This window comes from Phodopus roborovskii, unplaced genomic scaffold (genome assembly GCF_943737965.1).
Source record: "Phodopus roborovskii unplaced genomic scaffold, PHOROB, whole genome shotgun sequence".
Classification (NCBI taxonomy): Eukaryota; Metazoa; Chordata; class Mammalia; order Rodentia; family Cricetidae; genus Phodopus; species Phodopus roborovskii.
The window spans coordinates 5054918-5076472 of NW_026126619.1; the positions used below are offsets into that span (position 1 = coordinate 5054918).

At 36.7% G+C, this 21555-nt stretch overlaps 1 protein-coding gene across 4 annotated transcripts in view; it reads left to right on the forward strand.

The window, feature by feature from the left end:
- The window catches only part of Ppp1r12a (protein phosphatase 1 regulatory subunit 12A), a 102193-nt gene that overhangs the window by 49213 nt on the left and 31425 nt on the right, over nucleotides 1–21555 (forward strand). For all 4 annotated transcript variants that reach the window (XM_051206429.1, XM_051206432.1, XM_051206431.1 and 1 more), the window contains exons 4-9: nucleotides 5796–5955; nucleotides 9313–9457; nucleotides 15500–15574; nucleotides 16160–16248; nucleotides 16395–16552; nucleotides 18319–18443. In XM_051206429.1, the coding sequence (XP_051062386.1) occupies nucleotides 5796–5955; nucleotides 9313–9457; nucleotides 15500–15574; nucleotides 16160–16248; nucleotides 16395–16552; nucleotides 18319–18443 (752 nt within the window). The remainder of the gene's footprint in view (nucleotides 1–5795; nucleotides 5956–9312; nucleotides 9458–15499; nucleotides 15575–16159; nucleotides 16249–16394; nucleotides 16553–18318; nucleotides 18444–21555) is intronic.

Below are 21555 nucleotides of genomic sequence, written 5' to 3' on the forward strand. Positions count from 1 at the left end.
ATGAAAAGTGTATCAGTGATAGTGTTCACTGAGTATATCAAAATGCTGAGCTTAGTTCTCACTGCTGCAGATCAGAAAACAAACAAAAGATTCAGGATGACAACTTTGATGTGTAATTTGCCATCAACATTTACGTTTCAAATTTAAAATATGTCTTTATAAAATTATACTATGTATGGTTTCCACACTTAGGCTATGATCATATAGGTATTATCAAAACTGTCATACTAAAGTTAAATAATTGAGGAAAGATATGGGAGACTGTTTTAAAGAGTTGGCTTATGCTAAAGTATGGTTCTTCGGAAAGTACAAGATAAAGATTACAAAGGAATACAAACAGGTACAACTCTGGAAAATGGAATCTTCTTGTTCCTTATGATTAGACTTCCATGTGACTTCCAGTTTGTTGAGAACAAATAGTCATCAAAACTGAGAGGCTATATGTTAATTAAAACACAAAGCAGTAGGTTTCCTTGCGGCTTTCCATACAGTTTGCTCGCACTCTTCTGATATTTATTCTGTTCCCTTCCCCATATCTCCTCCTTAAAACGCCTCTCTCCCCTCCCTCTTAAGGTGTCATGACCCATACCTGTACATATTACATGTGAGAGAGAACATGTGGCATTTGCTGTTCTGATTCTAGGGTGCTCAAAGCTTAACATAATTTCCAGATCTGCCGCCTTCCTTGTAAATTTCATAACATCGCTGTTCAGTACAGCTAAATAAAATCCATTGTGTATATATGCCACATTTTCCATCTCCATTCATCTGTTGAAGGGCATGTAGGCTTATTCCATGTCTAAGGAAATAATTTAAACAGCTGAAGTAGGACTAGAGGAGTACAAAAGGCAGCCAGAGCCCAGGAAAAAATAGCACACATTAGAGCTCAGTTATAAAACAGGAACACACAGAAAAGCTGTAGGTGCCCTGCTCTGGGGGAGCGTCTCCCCCAGTGAATTTTCTAGAGCTGAGGAACCTGAAAGAAGAGATGCATAATAAATAACCTTTCTGTTGGTTGTTGGTTTGCTTCTTTGAGATAAGGGCCTGCCCTGTGGCCCAGGTTGTTTCAGGCTTACGATCCTGCCTCTGGCTCCTGAGTACTGGGATTACACATGTGTGTTGCCGCATGCTTTTAAGAAAAATGTATCATCCATTTCTCTGTGATGAGTGTTCAGATGGAAAGCTGTAATTCTCTGCCAACAGTGATAAGTCTTTTCATGCTGCTATTTATTTAACATTAGCAGTTATTATGGACAGTAGGTATAGGTACAAATGGGCTTCATAGTACAGGTCTATCCTGCCAGGACCCAGGATGACACAGCAGGAACCTAGAACATGAATTCCAGACCAGCCTGTGTTCTATCCTGTCTGAAATTTAAAACATTAAAAAGAAGAAAGAAGTTAGTTGCTAGTATAGCTGAAGCAAAGCCAGTTTTAATTGTAATAATACATTCAGTATTATTGATTAATGTACTAACAGATGTGATAGATAGATCATCAACAAGAGGACTAGATAATCTTTTATTTTTCAATGATTTCAGTCTAAGAAAAATGGCAAACATTTGAGCATCACAGGTTTGTGGCAGGGGGTAGGGGGAGTGAGGTAGAATAACATGTCCTAAGATTAACTGCCATGGCTAGGGAACATTTCAGAGGGATGCCATTTGGAGGCAGTTTGCTTGGACAAATGGGATATGTACAGAGTAAAGAAATTGGATCTGTGGTTTATATAGAGCATTGATGACTACTGGAATATAAACAATAAGTCAAAGATGTGATTAGTCAAAGGTGAGTCTTGAAAAGATGGGCTGAAGCCAAATGTCAAAGAATATTTGTTTTGGAGGCATGAGAGATGTGAAGCTCCTTTAATTCTCAAATTAATCTGAGTGAAAATGATAGGACCAAAGGTTAGTTTTTTGAGATGGAAAAGGTGGGACTTTGTTTAGAAACTGTGGAGATAAAGTGACAACAGTTTGAAAATTGAATAAGAAGTGGAAGTATTAATTAAAGCAACTCACTGAAGTTTGCAGTCAAAGAAGTGATGATTACATAGGGTTACAAAGGAAAATGGGAGGAGGCAGAAACGGATTCTGGGACTTTTATGAGTTTACTTTGGAACGCCCTAGGTTTGAAGTATGCTCAATGATCTTAGGTGACACTGTTTGGTGCATTGATGGAAGTGATGGATCTAGAAGTCCCAATCTAGAACCGTAGGTAGGTGGATGGGGAATTCTGGAAATAAGCAGATAAATGACAGGAGAAAGAACAAAGAAACCACAGTGGTGGCACAGAAAAAGCATGTTGGTGCAGAAACTGATTGTCGTACTTCATGCACAGTTTTTCTTTTTATCATCAGCTGTTCTGTGGTGTTCATGTATAACTACTATTAATCCCGTTTTGCAGATGAGGAACTGAAGCTTGGTTGCTGGCCAGGTTCATGCAGAAAAAAAATAATAACAGAGTAATTTGGTCCCAAGTGTGACAAGATAGGTTGAATTTGGGGCTTGAGAGATGGCTCAGCAGGTTAAAGGCACTCGCTACTCATCTAGAGGCCTGACCGAGTTCTGTTCTCAGAACCCGTAACTCCAACTGCCTCCCAAAGCACCCCTCAAACAGAGCAAACACTTACACAGACATATCAAAAAACTTTTAAAAGATACCCCAAGTTTACATCCAGTCACTGTAACACTGTATTATTGAGTGTGTTCTAGAAAGAACACTTTATTTCTCGTGTTCATTTTATCCTTATAACGACAATGTATGTTCATATAAAATAGCTTAATTCTAAAGAAACAATTAAGGGAAAGGTAACATTTTAATAATTTCAGTAGAGCCCCCTTAAACATATCTCTAGCTGAGATAGAATTTCTTGAATTATCTCTTTCTGCCTTCAATGTCTTCCTCTGTATCCCAAGCTAACCTCAAATTCAGCATTCTTCTCCCTAAGATTCCTGGGGACTGAAATTGTAGATGTATACCACCATACTTTGTGTAAATTACTCTATTATATATACAAAACTTGAAGATATTAAATATGTGTTTGAGAGTGCACATGTGTGCAGATTCACTTACATGTGTTCACAAACATAGAGGCAGAGCACAACCTCAAGGTGTTGTATCTTAGGCACTGTCAACCAGCGTCTTTGACTGGCCTGAACTCACCAAACAGGTTAGCAAGGCTGCCTGGCTGTGGGGTTTTGCAGTGGGATTACACCATGTAACAGCTGAGCCATCTCTCCAGCCCCACTTAAAGTTGTTAAATGGTCCCTTGACCTTTTTTTTTTTTTATAAGACGGGAATCTTGTTATATAGCTCACTTGATGTGAAGCCCAATCTGACCTTAAATTCTAGATGCTCCCATCTCTGCCTTTTGCCTTTGTATTCTACTATATTTGACTAGTAGCTAGCTAGGCCTTAAGTAAATTCCCTTTGAAATTAGTAATGATTGAACAGAAGCTAAAAGAATTTTTGCTTCATATTTCATGTGGTTTTTGTTGTTATTCTTTTTTAAACTAAAAGAGTACAGGTCAGGTTTTTGGTTTTTTGTTTTGTTTTGTTTGTGTATTTGAGACAGAGATTCTCTGTGTAGCCCTGGCTGTCTTGGAACTCACTCCATAGACCAGGCTGGTCTCAAACTCAGAGATCAAAAGCCTCTGCCTTCTGAGTGTCAGGCACAGATAAGTTTTTTAATGTTACCTAATCAAATAGCTATTTTATTATTCCTGAGAGACTTGGCTGCCTTTTATTTATTTATTTTTCTTTTTTGTAACTTGCTGTGACAGCTGTTAGTCTGATCACTTTAATATATCATCCTTAGTTTTATCTTCTATTGCATTGTTTAAAAGTGTTACAACTATAGTGAAAGACCTGTTAAATAGATAGTAAGATGTTATTTCTCTTAAAAGGTAAGGTAATAAAAGAACAGCAGAATCAGAGTTTTAGAGCTAGTGCTAGTTGCTTACATCTTTGTGTTTATTCCTGATCTAAAACATATTTTTTTTTCTCCCCAAATAACCTTGTGAGGTAAGTACTACCATTATCTCATGTCATGAATGAATAATCTGAAGCAGAGTGTGTAGGGTCTTCCCAAGGTAATACAGCTAGTGAGTACCAAATCGAGAGGTACAACTCAGCCAGTCTGGGTGCAGACTGATTCTTAACCTATCATACTAACAGCCAAATCAGTTAGGGATTTCTCGGCATCACTGGTCAGTTTATCAAAGCTCTGAAGTTTTAAAACAGGTCTATAAACATAAATTACATGACTTTTTGATAGCTTTGTTTTGTTTTAATTTTTTAATGAACTAAACATTAGTTACACTAAAAAAAAAAAAAAAAAAAAAAAATTAAGAACAAACGAGGCTATCCTTTACCAGCCTGCCGAATAGCTCTTCCTCATTAATCTCAGTCATTTTGTCCCGCTTTATTTTTTTCCACAGATACACCATTTTCCCCCTTATAACTAAAAGCAGCTTCACTTCTTATACAATACCTGACTTATAGTAGGCACTCAGTACATAACCTGGTTGAAGAGGAGGGTGGATAGATGGATGGGTGGGTCGGTGGGTGGATGGATGGGTGGAAGGAAAGATCCTAACCAGACAGCTATTACGTGGATATCGATTATGAAAATATATTAGCTAAAGAGTTGTTATTTATTTTTTATTCATTTATGTGTTCCTTTAGAAACTATTTCCTTACCTCTAAGCTTATTTCCTGTATTCTGCCAGATGATGATGGCATTATAAAATAAGGGAATATCTTTACTTTTGATAAGCTCACTCTTCTGGAGTACAGTGCTTATTTATTGTTTATAAATAAATTGTCATGCATCTCACTTATTAATTAGCTATTAATTGAAGCCATTAGACAACATAAGATCATTTAAGAATTTCACTGTTATCTTTACTAATTTAATTTTTCCCTCAAGGTGTAGAGTTCTTTGATGATTGGAACGAGAAAATCTTACTCATTTTTATATTTATCCTCCTTTTATCGCTTTGAAAGCCTTTCCCTGTAACTTAGATAGTACTAATGGTGTGGAGAATATTCTATGCTGAAAAGCATAGGGTGTTTAGAGAATGAGAAGACAGTTTAGGGCTTGGTGCTTACACCCCTCCACAAGGTAGACTTGGGTAGAGTTCAGAACACATACATGTATGTACATGAGAATTGTTCATATCTGATTGTTCAAAACCATTTTATTTTGAACAAGGAATGCTGTACCTTGGTAAATGCTTGAAATTAGGAAGCAGAAGTAGCTGAGTGTTGGTGGCGCATGCCTGTAATCCTAACACTGGGGAGGCAGAGGCAGGCAGATCTCTGAGTTCCAGGTCAGGCTCCAAAGCTACACAGAGAAACCCTGTCTCGAAAAACAAATAAACAAACAAACAAATGAATGAATGAAAAGCAGAAGTAATCAGAAAAGATAAAGTAATTACCAGGCCTTTATCCCAGAACTTAGTCTTTGTGAGTTCAAGGTCGGCCTGGTCTACAAAGCTAATTACAGACTTGCAAGGGTAGAGAGTAACACCCCGTCTCAGAGAACAAAACATAACCAGAATAATATTGTGGGGGGAAAAGATAAATAATTGTCTGAGAAGGCTAATAAAATATCTCTGTGAAAGGGTATTTCACATCCCTTTATTAAATAATGAGCAGCCATTTTCCAGAACCATGGTTTGTTAGTTTTCATTTAAGCATTTTTTTACATTTTATTTCACTTTGTAGAAATAGGAAGACTATTCTCCAGTAAGAAAAGTGAAAATAATATATATATGCTTTTTCCCTAAAAGGTGTTGACATAGAAGCAGCTCGAAAAGAAGAAGAACGGATAATGCTTAGAGATGCGAGGCAGTGGTTAAACAGTGGTCACATCAGTGACGTCCGGCATGCAAAATCTGGTGGCACTGCGCTCCACGTGGCAGCTGCCAAAGGTTACACAGAAGTTTTAAAGTAGGTATTACTTTTTATAGAGTTTCTAGACTTCATTTGTCTTTATTTTGTTACTCATTTTCTTAAAGTATGTGCAAATATTATTTTGAAGCAGACTAGATAAATATTTGTTCTCAGGAGGAAAAAAGATGACCTTGAATAGAATTGCTTTTATTTATAAAGTTCTTTCTCAAATTTTCAGTATTTCTGTTCTCCGTTATAGTTTTCTCATAAAATGGATTTAAGTGCCAGCCAACCATTATATGTTATATGTGAGGCTGATAAGTTACTAGCCATTGGAGATTCCCATATTGACTAGATGTTGACATTAAAAACATGCTAACTTTCTTTTGACTATAGAAAACAAAATTCAGTTTGCTAACACTATAATATCAAATAATTCATAAACATCAGTAACTAAGACGGTATGCTGATTGGCTAATTTCCTTGCAACAGAGTTCCTTCATGTGAGAGAAAGAGAGTTGTCTGTCTGTCTGACTTCCTCTTAATAAAAACAATAAAGGAGCCCTTCCCAGATTTCTGGGCAATTTTAGTTTCGCCTACAGTGATATAGGTCTCTCTTAGAATAGAAAAGTGGTTAGTGTGGTTTTTTGTTTGTTTGTTTGTTTGTTTGTTTTGGGGGTTTTTGTTTGTTTGTTTGTTTGTTTTCGAGACAGGGTTTCTCTGTGTAGCTTTGGCACCTGTCCTGGCACTCACTTTGTAAACCACGGCTGGCTTCAAACTCACAGAGATCTGCCTACCTCTGTCTTCCAAGTGCTAGCTAGCATTAAGGGTGTGTGCCACCATTGCCCAACTTTACCTGTTCTTTCTAGTCTAAAACTTTTCTCTATTTTTTTCCAACTCATTAATAAGTGATGAATGTAGTGAGTTACCAACCAAATAATAATTATTGTTTACCTTAGTAGTTCTACCTGTGGGAATTTTTCTACAGATAGTCACACACACTTAAGAATGGCATATGCTGACAGCATAATTTGTAGTAACACTAAGTAAGTCATGGTACATAGTTCCCATGGAAGACTCTGTAGCAGTTAAAACACAAGTGAGAATTCCTTTGTCGTATAGAAAGAATGCTAGGGTTATTATGAAATGTTAAAATCAAATGAAGAAATAGTATTAAATTAAAAATTAGATTTGTAGGTGAAATTTCTCCTCATGAAGTTGTCAAAATCTCTAGTATTGTTAAAACTTAGTAAAGTAAAACTAATCATCAGTGTCACCTTGGAAAAATATCCTCCCTTTATATTCTTCTTTGTGTGTGTGCTTGTGTGTGCACTGTGGTTTGGTGTGTGTGTATTTGTTTATGTGCTATGGTCTGTACTGTTGGGGGTTGTTTGTGAGTGTGAGTGTGTGTGTGTGTGTGTGTGTGTGTGTATTTGTATATGTGCTGTGGTCTGTAGTGTTGGGGTTGTTTGTGTGGGTGTGTTTGGTACTTAGATAAATAAGTAAGCCGAGTAATAAAAAGAAGAAATGTATTCCAGATGAAGTGTTCTTCTTTCTCTCCCTATCAACATGTACAGCTTCTTTGAGTTTCTTTGGTGCCTTTCCTCCTCTCCTGCCACTGCAACTCCACAGAACCTGTCTGTGGGGCTGCTTTTCCTCTTCCCATTTCACCGGTGCTTTTCTTTTTCTTTATTCCTCTTCTTTATTCTTTTAATTTTTGTTTGTTTTCTCTCCCTCCCTCCCTCTCCCTTCCTCTGTTTTTTTCTAAGTGTCCTCATAGGACCTGGCACATTTAGATAGCTGTGTTTGTTGAAGATGTATTTTCCTGCTGAAGTCTTCCTCTACACCCACTCCCAAATATTTGATTTTCTGGTACTGGAGGGATTAATGTTAAAGTTCTTATTTCCTTATTTCCTAGTAAGGGTATGTTTTTATTATCTAATAGTCTAGTGTTACTTTTCCCTCTATTAATGTAAATTCTGATCATGCATACAGTAATGGAGATCTGTTTACATCTGTTACCCTGTTCTTTAGATCATTGTTTTTAAATACCAGTCTGTCAACAAGAGCCGGCAATAATACAAGAACCATATAGGAGTATTCTAATAAGGATTAATTTTGTACACTTATCCTGTATGTAAAATTAGAAATGGATGAATATAGATAGCCAGGTAGGCCAGCAGACATAATGGCACATGAGACATGTTCACCATTGGCTTGTCATATATAGCAGGGTAGTTTCAAAACCAGCAAAGCATTTTTGGATAGACAGAGCTCTAATGAGCTGATTCAATAGTACTGCAGTTGATCTGGAGAATATTTTTTTGAAGCAGGTTTTTAGGATAGCTGCAATAGTTAGATATTAATAAATAGGCTGGTTTAAATTTCTTGTGTTTTGGCTTGTTTTTCACGATCTCACTCTGTAACCCAGGCTGGCAGCCTCAGCCACCTAAGTGCAGTGATTACAGGTCTGAACATTTTCGTATGTATAACCATCACTTCTTAGCAGAAAATAGAGGTGATTATATATTAGTTGTCACTGCCACCTCCTGTAGGTGAAAAGAAGCCCTTGTCAAGCTCACCACCTTGGAGAGTCAGGTAAAAGTATATTAGAGCTCTGATTATCTCTGCCTGTGTGTGTGGCTGTGCTATGTGCATCTTACAGGTGCAGTATGAGAACATAATTTCTGAACAAGCAAAGGGTGATGTCACTGTGCAGTTAGAGGGCATGCTAATTTATGTAACTCTTTGCATTGTGTTAACATGTATTCCTATTTTACAGCTTGTTAGTGACTGGGATATCTGCTTTCTGCTGCTGCAGAATATGACTCAATATTCTTGAAACATGTTTCGCTTTGTTTGTTCCTAACAGATTATCAGTTTCTTTTGAAATTTTTCGTAGCAGATCATAAAGGTTCACAAAGCTTCCATAAACCATTTCCTCAAATGCAAAGCAACTGAGCATTACAAAATAAGCTTCTTGGACTCTGGTATATTTTTAGGCCACACTTGGCCTGAGATGATGTATCATCTGGACATCTAAAGATAGATCTTGCAGTAAATAAGCTTCATGTACAGATTGATCTATTGTGCTTAATCTGACTTTTAAAACTGGGCTTTTCAGTGAAAATTTTCATTTGTAAGTGATACTAACAAGAATTAATCAGTTTCATATCAAACTGTAAGAGTTAAGATGATCAGAATTAATTAAAACCTCATTGTGGCAATGACTCAAGAGTGTCTTCTGTAATTACTTTCTATTTGCCATAGTTAATTCATTAAGGGGAGGAGGAATTGGAAGTCTGAAAAGAATTACATTGCAAATGGTGGCTAAATTGCATGATAGAAGGCTATTGGTCATGTTTGCTAATTTCTAGATTTTAATGATTATCTAATTCACTGTAATTTCTTTAGACTTTTAATACAGGCAGGCTATGATGTTAATATTAAAGATTATGATGGCTGGACACCTCTTCATGCTGCAGCTCATTGGGGTAAAGAAGAAGCATGTCGAATTTTAGTGGACAATCTGTGTGATATGGAGATGGTCAACAAAGTGGTAGGCCTTTTAAACATATTTTAACACTAGAAACAAAATTATAACCTCAACATGATAATTGGAGATTATGAATTATGTTAACTTTATCTGCTGTCCATCATTAGTTCATTTATTAACATTTAAGTTGTTTGAGCTTCCAAATGAGGTATTTATGCACTGTTCTGCAGAAAAGGTAGCTAAGATTCCTTGAGTGACCATATTGTCAATCATGTACATTTGAGTACTTGTATAGCTACTATACCATTAGGTATTCTTAAGTTAAGAAATTATGTAAATGTTTGCCAGTAGATGTTGGAACAGTGTACAAGGTGTTTCTCATTCTTTTTGGCTGATCGCCCTTGGGCTTGGGCTTGTTTGTTTTGAGACAGGGTCTCACATAAGGCTGACCTTGGATTCTGTCTGGAGCTGAGGTTTGTGTTGAACTGACCCCCTGCCTCCACCTCCATATACTGAGATTACAGGCTTCCACTGCCCCAGCTGGCTGATGATAATCTAACTTGCTTACAGTAGTTACATGACAGTGGATAGTGACACATGATTATTGAGGTACAGCAGTTACAAGAAAACAGTTCAGTGGGTAAATGACTTACCTAATCATCTGTAACTGGATAAAAGAAACGAGAGAAGAAATAAATGCTGTATACATCATATGTTTTACAAAATCATGCAGATCCAAGTTACCAGGTTTCTTAGATCATTTTTCCCTTTCAAATAGTACCATTTTGTCAACAAAAACAGTATTCTTGCTAGTTAGTGTCCTACTCTATGTTGATAAACAGCTTTTTCCACATCTCACAGTTGAAAGCTTAAAGTTTGTTCAGTCTGTTAGCTGAGCTCTGGTCTGCATTCTGACTTCCAGTATTCTTACAGGCCACTCACCTACATGGGAAGTGCTGATAATTAGTTTATTTAGTAATGGTGACTCCCAGAAAAGACTAGAAAGAAAGTTTTTTTTTTTTATTTAATTTTATATAACAAAGTCCAATTAAATGAAAACAAACATTTATACACAATATTTGGGAATTTGGGCGTCTTTCTTTCCAAACTACTTCCTGCTGGTAAGGGGGTGCTGTCATGGGGGATTCGAAGAAGATTCAGATATCCTAGCTGTAGTCTGTAGGGCTGTTTTGTCCAGCTGTTTGGAATGTAGGATCAGCTTGTACTCTGTGAAAGAAAGTTTTTTTAATTGAAGCAGTTTTCCAAAAGTTTATATAACTTCTGAGTATGAACATGCTATGTTTCTCTGGCTGGATTGGTATTCTGTAAGACATATGCAATACATAAAGTATATGAGAAGAATTTAGTTTTTCATTTGGTCTATAATAATCTTCTTAGGTATAATTGATAAATATGCTTGGAGAGACTGAAAATAAAACCATTTTATTTCATAACATTGAGCTTTCTCATTACTATTACAGCCACTTCTTTTGTCTTCATAAATTTGATCTCATATTTCTTTATTCCATTATGTTAGTGGCTCTTTAAATAATTTTGAGCTAAGTCCCTTATTCTATAGTGTCCTGCCCTTTGCATGTGTATTATCCGATGTTATCCTTTCACCAACCCCACATGTCGTGTCTGCACATGGAGGAATGTGCTCAGAGAAGTCGAGTAATTTTCCTAAAGCCTCACTTGAAGGTTCTCTCGCTCTCTCTCTCGCTGTCTCTCTGTCTCTGTCTCTTCCTTTCTCTGTGTTTTTGTTAAGTTTCTCTACAATTTTTTTCTCTTATTTGTAAAAATATTTCTTTTATAAAATATTAAAACATGAAATTTTCTTTTGAAAATGCAAGATTTTAAAAACATTTTAATAGACATAAAAAGGTAGAATTCTAGGTTTATTTAAAACTTCTAAAGTTACCTAACTTTCCTATGTGGTCAAGCTGTCTTCTCTGTTTGTTTGTTTTCATTTGTTTATATGTGTGTAAGTATTTTGCCTGCATGTTGTATGTGCACCACACATGTGCCTGGTACCTGCACAGATCAGAAAAGTCTGTTGAATCCTCTGGAACGAAACCCAGCCAGCAAGTACTTTTTTGTTTTGGTTTAGTTTTAGTTTTTTGAGACAGGATTTCTCTCAGTAGCACTGGCTATCCTAGAACTCACTCTGTAGATCAGGCTGGCCTCAAACTCACAGAGATCCACCTGTCTCTGCCTCCTTAGTGTCTGCCACCACAGCCCGGCTTGGCTATGAGTATTTTTAACTGCTGAGCCACCTGTTTTTTGTTTTGTTTTGTTTTTACTGATAACTCTTAAAAATAGTATGTCTTGCTGTATCTGTTTATTTTTCCTATCCCATTAGGCTTTTTGAAACAGACTTTTTGAAACAGGGTCTCTACATAGCCCTGGCTGTCCTGGAACTCACTGTTTAGACCAGGCTGGCCTTGAACTCACAGAGATATGCCTGCCTCTGCTTCCCAAATGCTAGGATTAAAGACATGTGGTACCAATCCAGGATCCTTTCCCCCCCCCCCCCCCGGGAAAATACTTTCTATACTAGTTCAAGGTTATCCTCAACTCGCTCTATAGTGACCTCAAACTGTTGATTCTTTAACCATAGACTTTGTAGTGCCAAGATCATAGATGTGAGCCTCTGTGCCTGGCATATGTTCAGTTAGATCATAACATTTTGGGATGATGTGTAAGGCTGCTATATGAATTTATCACATCATTTCATTTCTTCCATTAGTGCTTTTTATGATTTATTTTTAATTTATGTGCTTGCATGTATTTCTGCACCATGTATGGAAAGTGTCCAAGAAGGCTAGACGAAGTTGGATCTTTCTGGAATTGGAGCTGTGGATGGTTGTGAGTCACCATGTGGGCTCTGGGAATTAAACTTGTTTCCCTATTAGAGTAGTAAGAGCTCTTAACCTCTGAGCCATCTCTCCCAGGCCCCATTTATTAGTACTTGTTTTCTTTAAAACATCAAGTAAATGCTCTTAAAGTACTGTGAGTATTTACGTGAATTAACAATAGAGAACATGATTTAGGGCCCACACACGTACCAATGTGCATACACATGTACATACCATACACATTGAAAGAGTTTTTTAAAAAATAAAAATGTGATATGTGAAAATGTAGAAAATGTACAACTCATAAAGTATAAAAGTCTTCTACATGGAAATGATATTCTAAGAGTAAATAGAAATTTTTTTCTCAACTTTTTAACTTGTCTGCAAACTGGAACATTTATTTTAACCCTTTTTCAGGATTGTGTTTCTCAGTGTAGCTTTGGAACCTGTCCTGGAACTAGCTCTTGTAGACCAGGCTGTTCTCGAACTCGCAGAGATCCACCTGCCTTTGCCTCCTGAGTGCTGGGATTAAAGGCATGCTCCACCAACGCCCGGCTATTTTAACTCTTAATATTGATTTTTAAATATAACAGTTTATTTTGCTTTATTGGCTTATTAAAATAATTCTTTTATTAGAATGTACTTATTGTCTCTTGTTTAATAGCAAGGGTAATAATTTTATTGGAATTTCTGTTAAGGCATAATGATTAGAACATGTTATTAGCTTGATGTCGTACAGGTTTAAGTATCTCTGCTACTAACGGCACAGGTATTTATTTTCCGTCATAACCCTGCCTGAGCTCATTCTTACTTGCTGTGAAGTTACATCATTCACTGCAGCAGTACAGGCCTGGATTCTGTCCCCGTACCCTTCATGACCCTGGCCAGACCCACTCAAGCTTTCCCATCTAAATACTGAAGTTTGTAACAATTTTTGGAACTACTTCACTGATAGTTCCAAAGACTTAAAGACATCATTGCAAAAGCAATTCATTAAGAACAAGTGAGAAAGAAAGAAAAAAAAAGAATAGACTGTGACGTTAGAGTCAAAGCCTGGTCTTGATAGATCTGCAGGTGTATTGAACTGATTTGTCAGGCAACTTGCTTTGTTCTTTTGATTTGACAAGTTCGTTCTTCCCCCATCTCCTCGCTGTGTCCTTAGTTGTGTGCAGTTGTTTCGCCTGATTAAGCCACGTGCCTTCCTGTGCTTGTGCTCTGTTAGGAAAGGCAGTGGGACGTGGTGACAGGCACAAGCCTCATAATGTTCAGACTCTCATTAGGCTACTTAGTGTCTTACAGATTGCATGAAGCAAGCTCGTGGTTATGTTACTAATGCTTGTTGGTAGGTGCTGGTGGGATGCTTCTTAAATTGAAATGTTTTCTTTGTTTATAGCCCACATTTTACTGTAGTTTTCATTCTCTATCAGCTGCTGTTTGCAAAGTAGACTCATTAATCAAGGGAGAAAATGAAAAGAAAGATTAGTAAGGTAACATGGTTTCTAACTATTAAAAAGAGAAATTCCTTGGTTAGTAAAAGAACCCCTTTTCATTTAGCTGCTATAATAATTAATTATAATTCAAAAAATCATGATTGGATTTTATTCATAAGGGCTGGTAAGTTTAAGAACTCCATGAGTTGTTTGAACATAAGGACATAGATTTTAAAAATACAAATTTCATTAAAATATAGAGGTAATTGTACAGAGAATACAATATATCAAAACCAAGATTTCTGCCTTGAAATTCTGAACCAGTTATTTTATTTTATAACAGATTCTGGTTTGGGATTTTCTGCTTTTTAAGTCAGCTTAATTCTTAGTTTCTACTCTTACAAGTGAAATGAGGCAGGGGAGACGTTAGGGCTTCACCCCCAGGTTTGGTAGAGGAAGCTGACTCTTCAAAACTTGAGTATTTTCCACAGGGAATAAAAATAGACTGACAAGTGTTCCTTTGAACTAATTTTAAAACTAAGCATACTTGTGGCTGCTTCATACGCACACACATGCACATACATGTACACACAAACGTATTTAATTTTTAGGAAATAATCAAATTAAAAGTCCTCAATACCTAGAGTTATACCACGTGACTGATTAATTTCCCTTTGACATGGAAATTGCCCCGTGCACACGCACACACACACACACACACACACGCACACACACACACACACCCTGTGCATCAGTCTTAAAAGCAGTGCCTAATTTTTAAAAACTTATTTGTTGTTACTTTAATTATTTGTATGCGTATGCATCCATGAGTATACACTTGAGTACAGATGCACTTGAGTCTCTATCTACCAGAACAGGCAGTCACCCAGTGCGATGGCAAGGAACCTGGGTTCTCTGTAGGAGCAGTCCTGCTCTTCATGCAAGTAGTGCTTGTTAGCATAGGCAGGAAACCAAAGCAAAGAACCATTGTTGGTTTAGATTAGTAAAATGTGTACATCATGCCATGGAATTGTGTGTTTCAGTAAAGGGGAATGAACTAGTAATACTTGTTATTACTTAGAAGTAAAAGACACCCATCTAAAGGAGTATTGTATAGTTCAATTCATGTAAAATGTTTAGCAGAAGCAAATATATAGATACAAGGTAGGTTAGTGGTTGCCTTGGTTAGAAAAAATGGGAAAAGGTAGGGAGACACTAAAGAATATACTTAGTCTTTTGAAGGTGGTGAAAGTTGTCTAAAATTTTAATGGTGAAGGTACAGCTGTAAATACACTCAACAACATTGAATCATTCTGATACTAAAAAATGCAGAAGGTATTCTGTTCTGCTATTCTCTCACATGAATTTCTCATGTATCCTTGGAGATCTAGGTATACATTGTTTCCAGGGACTAGAGAGTTTAGTCACTGAAATACTTAAGATTCAAGTCTTAAGATCTGAGTTCAATCCTCAGAACCCATATAAAAATCTGGTTGTTGTAGTCTGAGCTTTTACTTTCAGTGCTGGGGAGAAGAGATGGGCATCCCTGGGGCTTCCTGACCCAGCCTAGCTTACTTGGTGAGTTCCAGGCCCATAAGAGACCCTTGTCTATAAGAAAGGGGTAGGGAACAGATCCGATGTTGCCCTCTAACTTCCACATGTATGCTCACACATGTGCATATATACCTAATAAACATGAAATGTGTGTGTGCACATACAACTATCTAGATTTCTCTGTAATAATTCAGAATTATTATTTATCTATATTTATCAAAACTTATGATTTATTGAATTTTTACTGCTCATTTCCTGTCTAGGGCCAAACAGCCTTTGATGTAGCAGATGAAGACATTTTAGGATATCTAGAAGAGTTGCAAAAGAAACAAAGCCTGGTATGTTTGATCACTGACAATTTCTTAATGAATTATCCCTAGCTTTGAATTTCAAGCAGTTGAGGTGTTCTGGGGCTATTTCCTACTGTTTTAAAGTTTCTCTTAGTAATCACAAAATGACACTGGGCTAGAATCGTAGAGGTGGTGCCAGTAGAGTTAACCATATGGTTGGTTGCCTGTTTCTGTATCTTGCCTTTTACAAAATGAGTATGTATAACATGTTTTTCTAATTTCAAAGACAATATACGTAAAAGGTGTGACTATAAACAGGGTTTGTAATAGAAGGCTCCAAACAAGCAGGATATTTCATAACTAGGAGATAGAGTCTAAGTAAGTTACTGTCAGCAACCATAACTAAACAGTGAACTTGATTTCTGTAAGCTGAAGATTCAAGAATTGATATTTTCTTGGTGATATTGCTGGTTACTGGGGTTTGTTATGTTTTATTTAAATTTCCAAGTAATTTTCAAGCTTTTTCTTTGAAGTTAAAATTGGTCTTTTTAAAATATTATTTATTATAACTTCATTCTCTTTATTTATACTCTGTTCTTTGCTAATTAATGTTACCCTTCTTTGTGGATGAAGCTCCATAGTGAGAAACGGGATAAGAAATCTCCACTAATCGAGTCAACAGCAAATATGGAAAATAATCAACCACAGAAGACTTTTAAAAAGTGAGTAAACGGTGAAGGGAGGGTTTGTTTCTGTCTTGAGTGGAATAACCCAGTGGCCACTGGAGCTACTTTTGGAATCTGGGGGAAAATAATGTGTTAGAACCTTTTGTGTTCACAATCAGTTGAAGTTGCTTTTTCTTCCATAGCAAAGAGACGCTGATTATTGAGCCAGAGAAAAATGCATCTCGCATCGAGTCTCTGGAACAAGAAAAGGCTGATGAGGAGGACGAAGGAAAGAAGGATGAGTCGAGCTGCTCCAGCGAGGAAGATGAGGAGGACGACTCCGAGTCGGAAGGGGAAGCTGGTGAGATGAGAAGCATACATTAGTTACATTTGTACTGTTCTTGCAGTCTGCAGTAACACAAGATAGGCTTCATTATAGGCTTTTGTACAGACTTGCTACTTAATACCTGTCTTGGTGACTTGTGAATTGTGTCTGCCTGTCGGAAGGCAATGGCTCACCTCTGCCTCTTGCTGATGTGTGTTTCAATTTGAAGAAGATATGGAGGCTTTTTAGAGTGTTCCAGTATCCTATAGAATGGTACAGATAGAGTATGAGCGGCTTCCCAGCAGTAAGAACACATCTACTGATTCCTGTGATTCATTAGCCTAGAAGGCTGGCTCTGTCAACTTCCCAACTTCTCCCTAAATAGACAAGGAGAGGGGGACTGCTGAGACCAGTTACTTTCCTCTGAGGCTATTGAGTAATTGGTTCGTTTTCAGAAATTTGAGGATACAGCAAAATGTAATATAAAAACACACTCTAATGAGCAAGACTTCAGATATAATAGCTCTTGAAGCTCAATCATATTTCAAACTTTCTTTTTAGTATAATTAAGTATTTCAAACAGCTTCCTTTAACATCTACCTTTCCTTTTCTTCCTTCCCAAAAGGCAATCATGAGGTTTCTTTCAATAATCTTTTAGTTTGTGTCTGTACTCTTGTATAGTATACTCAAGTAGTATGTAACTTCTCTATTATGACACAAGGTCATAATATTGATAATGTTTACCTAATAAGCTGAATGGTTGCACATGGATTCATTATTTGTCATGAATGAAAACTCCATATAATTAAGATATTTGACACTTTCATTGGTTGATTCATCTCCAGTACCTACAGCAGTACTTGAAACATAGGGACAGTGGTTATATTTGAATGACACCATAGAAGTATATTACTTCTAGAATTGAAATTGTGCATATTTAACTTCAGAACAAGAAAGTCATATTCTCTAGGACACTTAGCCATATTGACATGACTATAAATTGTCAAAATTATTATTTTTTTTTTTTTTTTAGATTTACTGGAACAATGATCTTGAATAATAGTTATTTATCCATTAAAAATTAGTGGCTGTTGTAGGCTTTTTACTAATACTGCAAAGCATTCAGATTTTAAATGTTACCTAAGATTTCTCCCTCTAGTTCAGCAATTCTCACTCTGTGGGTCACGATCATCACAAAACACATATTTTGATGGTCTTAGGAATCCCAAACCATAGATTTATTTTTATTACTCCTTCCTAACTAATTTTGCTGCTGAGTGGAATTTTAGTTCCTAAGGCTGTTGGATGTTGGACATAGGTGATTTCCAGTGGTTGCAACCCACAGGCTGAGAACCGCTGCTCTAGTTTGTCCTATTTGTGCCTTCGTTTGTTTGGTTTTTTTTTTAATGTTAAAGTTCCACATCCATAAAGGTAGATTTCTAGAAACTCCTTTCCAACCTCCCTGGTGACCTGGAGAGATAGTTCAATAGATGAAGCACAAGGACCAGAAGCCAGGCAGATATACTGGCTATTTGGGATGCCAACCTTCAGGAGGCAGAGACAGAGGTTCCTCGGCAAACCAGCTACTTAGAGTAGCTGCAGTTTTTTTCAGCTTCACTGAGAAACTGCAAATGTTGACTTTGTGCCTCTGCATACACACATATATGAACATGTACTCCCAGGACCATTAAATACACACACACACACACACAGAGAGAGGGGGAGAGAGAAGGAAGGAAAGAGTCACGGGAACCTAGTTCCTATAGACTCTTAACTCTCAATTTTTTATTTGTTTTTAATAGATAAGGCAAAACCAATGGCTTCTGTATCTAATGCCCACACTTCCAGCACACAAGCAGCTCCTGCAGCTGTTACGACACCTACTCTGTCTTCCAGTCAGGGGACCCCTACGTCACCTACTAAAAAGGTAAGCCAAGACTCTGTTATGAAACATAAATTTATTCTGTTTACGTACCATTTTGAGTAACTTGTTCAAATAGTTGGCAGTGTTTATAGTCATTTCAAAACATACCATATTTTTTGGCTCTTAATGTGTAATTTCCTCTGAACTGTGTCATAGGGTTTTGTTTTTTGTTTTTTTGTTGTTGTTGTTGTTTTTATTTTTATCTTTACAAGTGATAGAAAGTTGGTACTATACTGAATAGTTTAATAAAGTATGGCAGGAAATCCAAAGCTTTTATAATACTAAAATTGGCAGTCATGGTAATTTTTATTTCTGTTAAGCTTTTCTTTGGAGAAACTCAAGCTTTGTATCTTTTGTCTCTTATCTAAAGGTGCGTACTGGTAATTACTCACTTGGAAAGCACAGCATGAAAAGTCAGTGAAGGCCCACAAGTCAGGGGAAAAACAATAACCTAGATTTTACTTTTTTCCAACTCATACAAGGTACTTGGCATGCCACTGTCATATGCCAGTAAGAGTATATTAGAAAACCAGACTTCTGCCTTCGTTACTTGTTTTCATTATGGGCAAGTTACTGTCTTTCTTACCAAACAAAAAAAGATAAGCAAAATTTAATGCTGTAAAAATGAGTTGAGAGACAAGAGCATGGCTGGTGATGAAGGATAATCCCAAATGTTGGCTTCGTTCCTTCCACCCCACTGCATTCTACACCGGAGCGGTTTCCCCGTGATGTGCTGCTCTTCCTTTAACACCGTGATGACAAGGTTTTGCTCTGCTGTCCTTAACTTTCTGCTCTCTTCATAAAGGGTTGTCCTCAACACTGTCCCTTCCTTTAGTGAGTGCATGTGTGCCTTTCTGAATATGTATACATTATTTTTCTCCAGAATATTTAAACATGTATGCATTGCAGTCACCGTTAAATTTTCCCGAGTATGTCAGGTTGTGTCTTCTAGGTACAGCACATTGTCCTTCGTTTCCACAGTAAAATAATCATGCTCATAAGAGAGTTAACTTAGATATAATACACAGTATATGATCTGTGAATTATGTAATCTTTGCTAATTATTATGTGTGTGTGTGCAGTTTTCCAGATTGTGTAGTATCCTACTGAGTTGTGTGTGCACACCACAAGTCCGGGTAGAAATTGGACATTGTGTTTGGTGGTTGTACCCATCTTGAGGCTTGTTGTCCTGTTGCAGTCTGGCAGGGTTTGGATTGAAGGGATTTGAAGACTGATTTTAAATCCCCACTGTGTTTCTACTCACTACTATCAGTATCATGCAAGTTGGTTAAAATGTAAAGTTTTCATTTTTTAAAATTGTATATATGGGAAATTTTTAACCTGCATAATCTAACACTGTGAGTGATGGGGCTGTAACTTAGTAGTAGAGTATTTGTCTAAAATTTATGAAACCTAGGTTTAGTCCCCTATAGTGGGGAAAGAAAAAAATAAAACTTAGCCTAAGAAAAGCTGGAAACATATAGCTGTCACTGGTGTGTAGTTAGAACATCAGAAAGCTACTGGAGTGAGTTGTTTCCTCACACTAGAACTCAGGGTTTCTTGATTTCTTAGAACTCAAGTTCATATGGCCTGTTTACTTATTCTTGACATGAAATGCTCTTATCCTTGAAGACTAATACCAGCTTATGACTAGCATTGGCAAACGTTAACTGAACTATATTCTGTTTTACTTCTAGACCTGTCATGTGCTTCTGTGAATACTAAGTTGTTTGTCTTTCGTTTAGATGTTTTGATTTATTGTCTATTAAGACCATAGTATTATTTCAAGTTCCCATATCTGTGCAATAAATTAGCAATATCTTTTTTGATAATTTGACTAACCAACTCCTTTCATAAAGATGTTTAAAAAAAAAAAGTTGCAGTAGGCTTCTTGTGTTCAGTTTTCCTTCTCAAGCATAGCCTTAGTCTTAGCCAGCTCACTTCTCAGCTCACACCTACTGCACTAACTGAAAGTTATCTGTGTAACTTATATCTGTGTAAGCTTAGTGTAAAAATAATTTCATTCCTGTAAAGAGAAAAAGGCTTAATTCAAGTCTTAATCTTGATTCTGTAAGTAAACTGAGCTAAACATATACATCTGTAATTTATATATTTGAAAATCTTATGTAACTTACCTTGAACATAATACTGTTTACATTTTTTATTCTTAAGATTTTATAACCACTTTTGACAATACATAATGTACTCAAAGTCTAAATATTTTTGATGATACAAGAGTCTTACAATATGGTATATAACTTGTATATAACAATATTTAGACTTTTATCTACTTTAATTTAGCATTTAGTGTTTTTTAAGCTTTTTTAAGGGTTTACATATAAATAGACTCAAGAAATGCAAATTTATTTGTGAATGAATTTGTAAGTGCATCTTAAAAGATTTTCAGTCGAATTCTAATTTAGGTTTCAAATAACTCCTCTGCTTTTAATATTGACACAAAGTTGGCTTGGGCTGTCCAGCTTTGTCTTTCAGAGCCTAGCAATGAATTTTATGTGTGTACTCACACCAAGGAATAGGTCACATATGGAAGCAAACAACACACTATTAAATGTCACTCATAGTATTTTAGTATACAAGGTAATTTTAGCTGAAGATAAATGTGGAAGGAAAACTAAGTCCCATAAGTTGTTCTCTGACCTCCGTACATGCATGCACATGCACATACATGAGGAGGGGTACTTTTTAAATAAGAAATTTAAGACTAAAGAGTTGGCCGTGGTGGCACACACTTTTAATCCCAACACTTGGGAGTCAGCCACAGAGAGATCTCTGTGATTCGAGGCCAGCTTAGTCTACAAAGTGAATTGTGGGACAACAAAGTTGTTACACAGAAAAACCGGGGGAGAGAAGGGGGGGACACAAAAAGAAATTTAAGACTAGGAATTTAAAAGGTTAGACTGGACTAGAGAATCACAAATTTTAGAATAAGCTTACTAAATGAAAGGAAGTCTATCTAGGAGCAGACTCTTACTTCTGTTGAAAGAGTAAGCAGAGGCAGGTTGTTAGCCAGAAAGAAACAGAAGTGGTCTGAAGAGTAAGAAAGTGGACATGTGGTGTCCTGTTATAAGAACAAAAGAAGAAAATTTCAACTGGG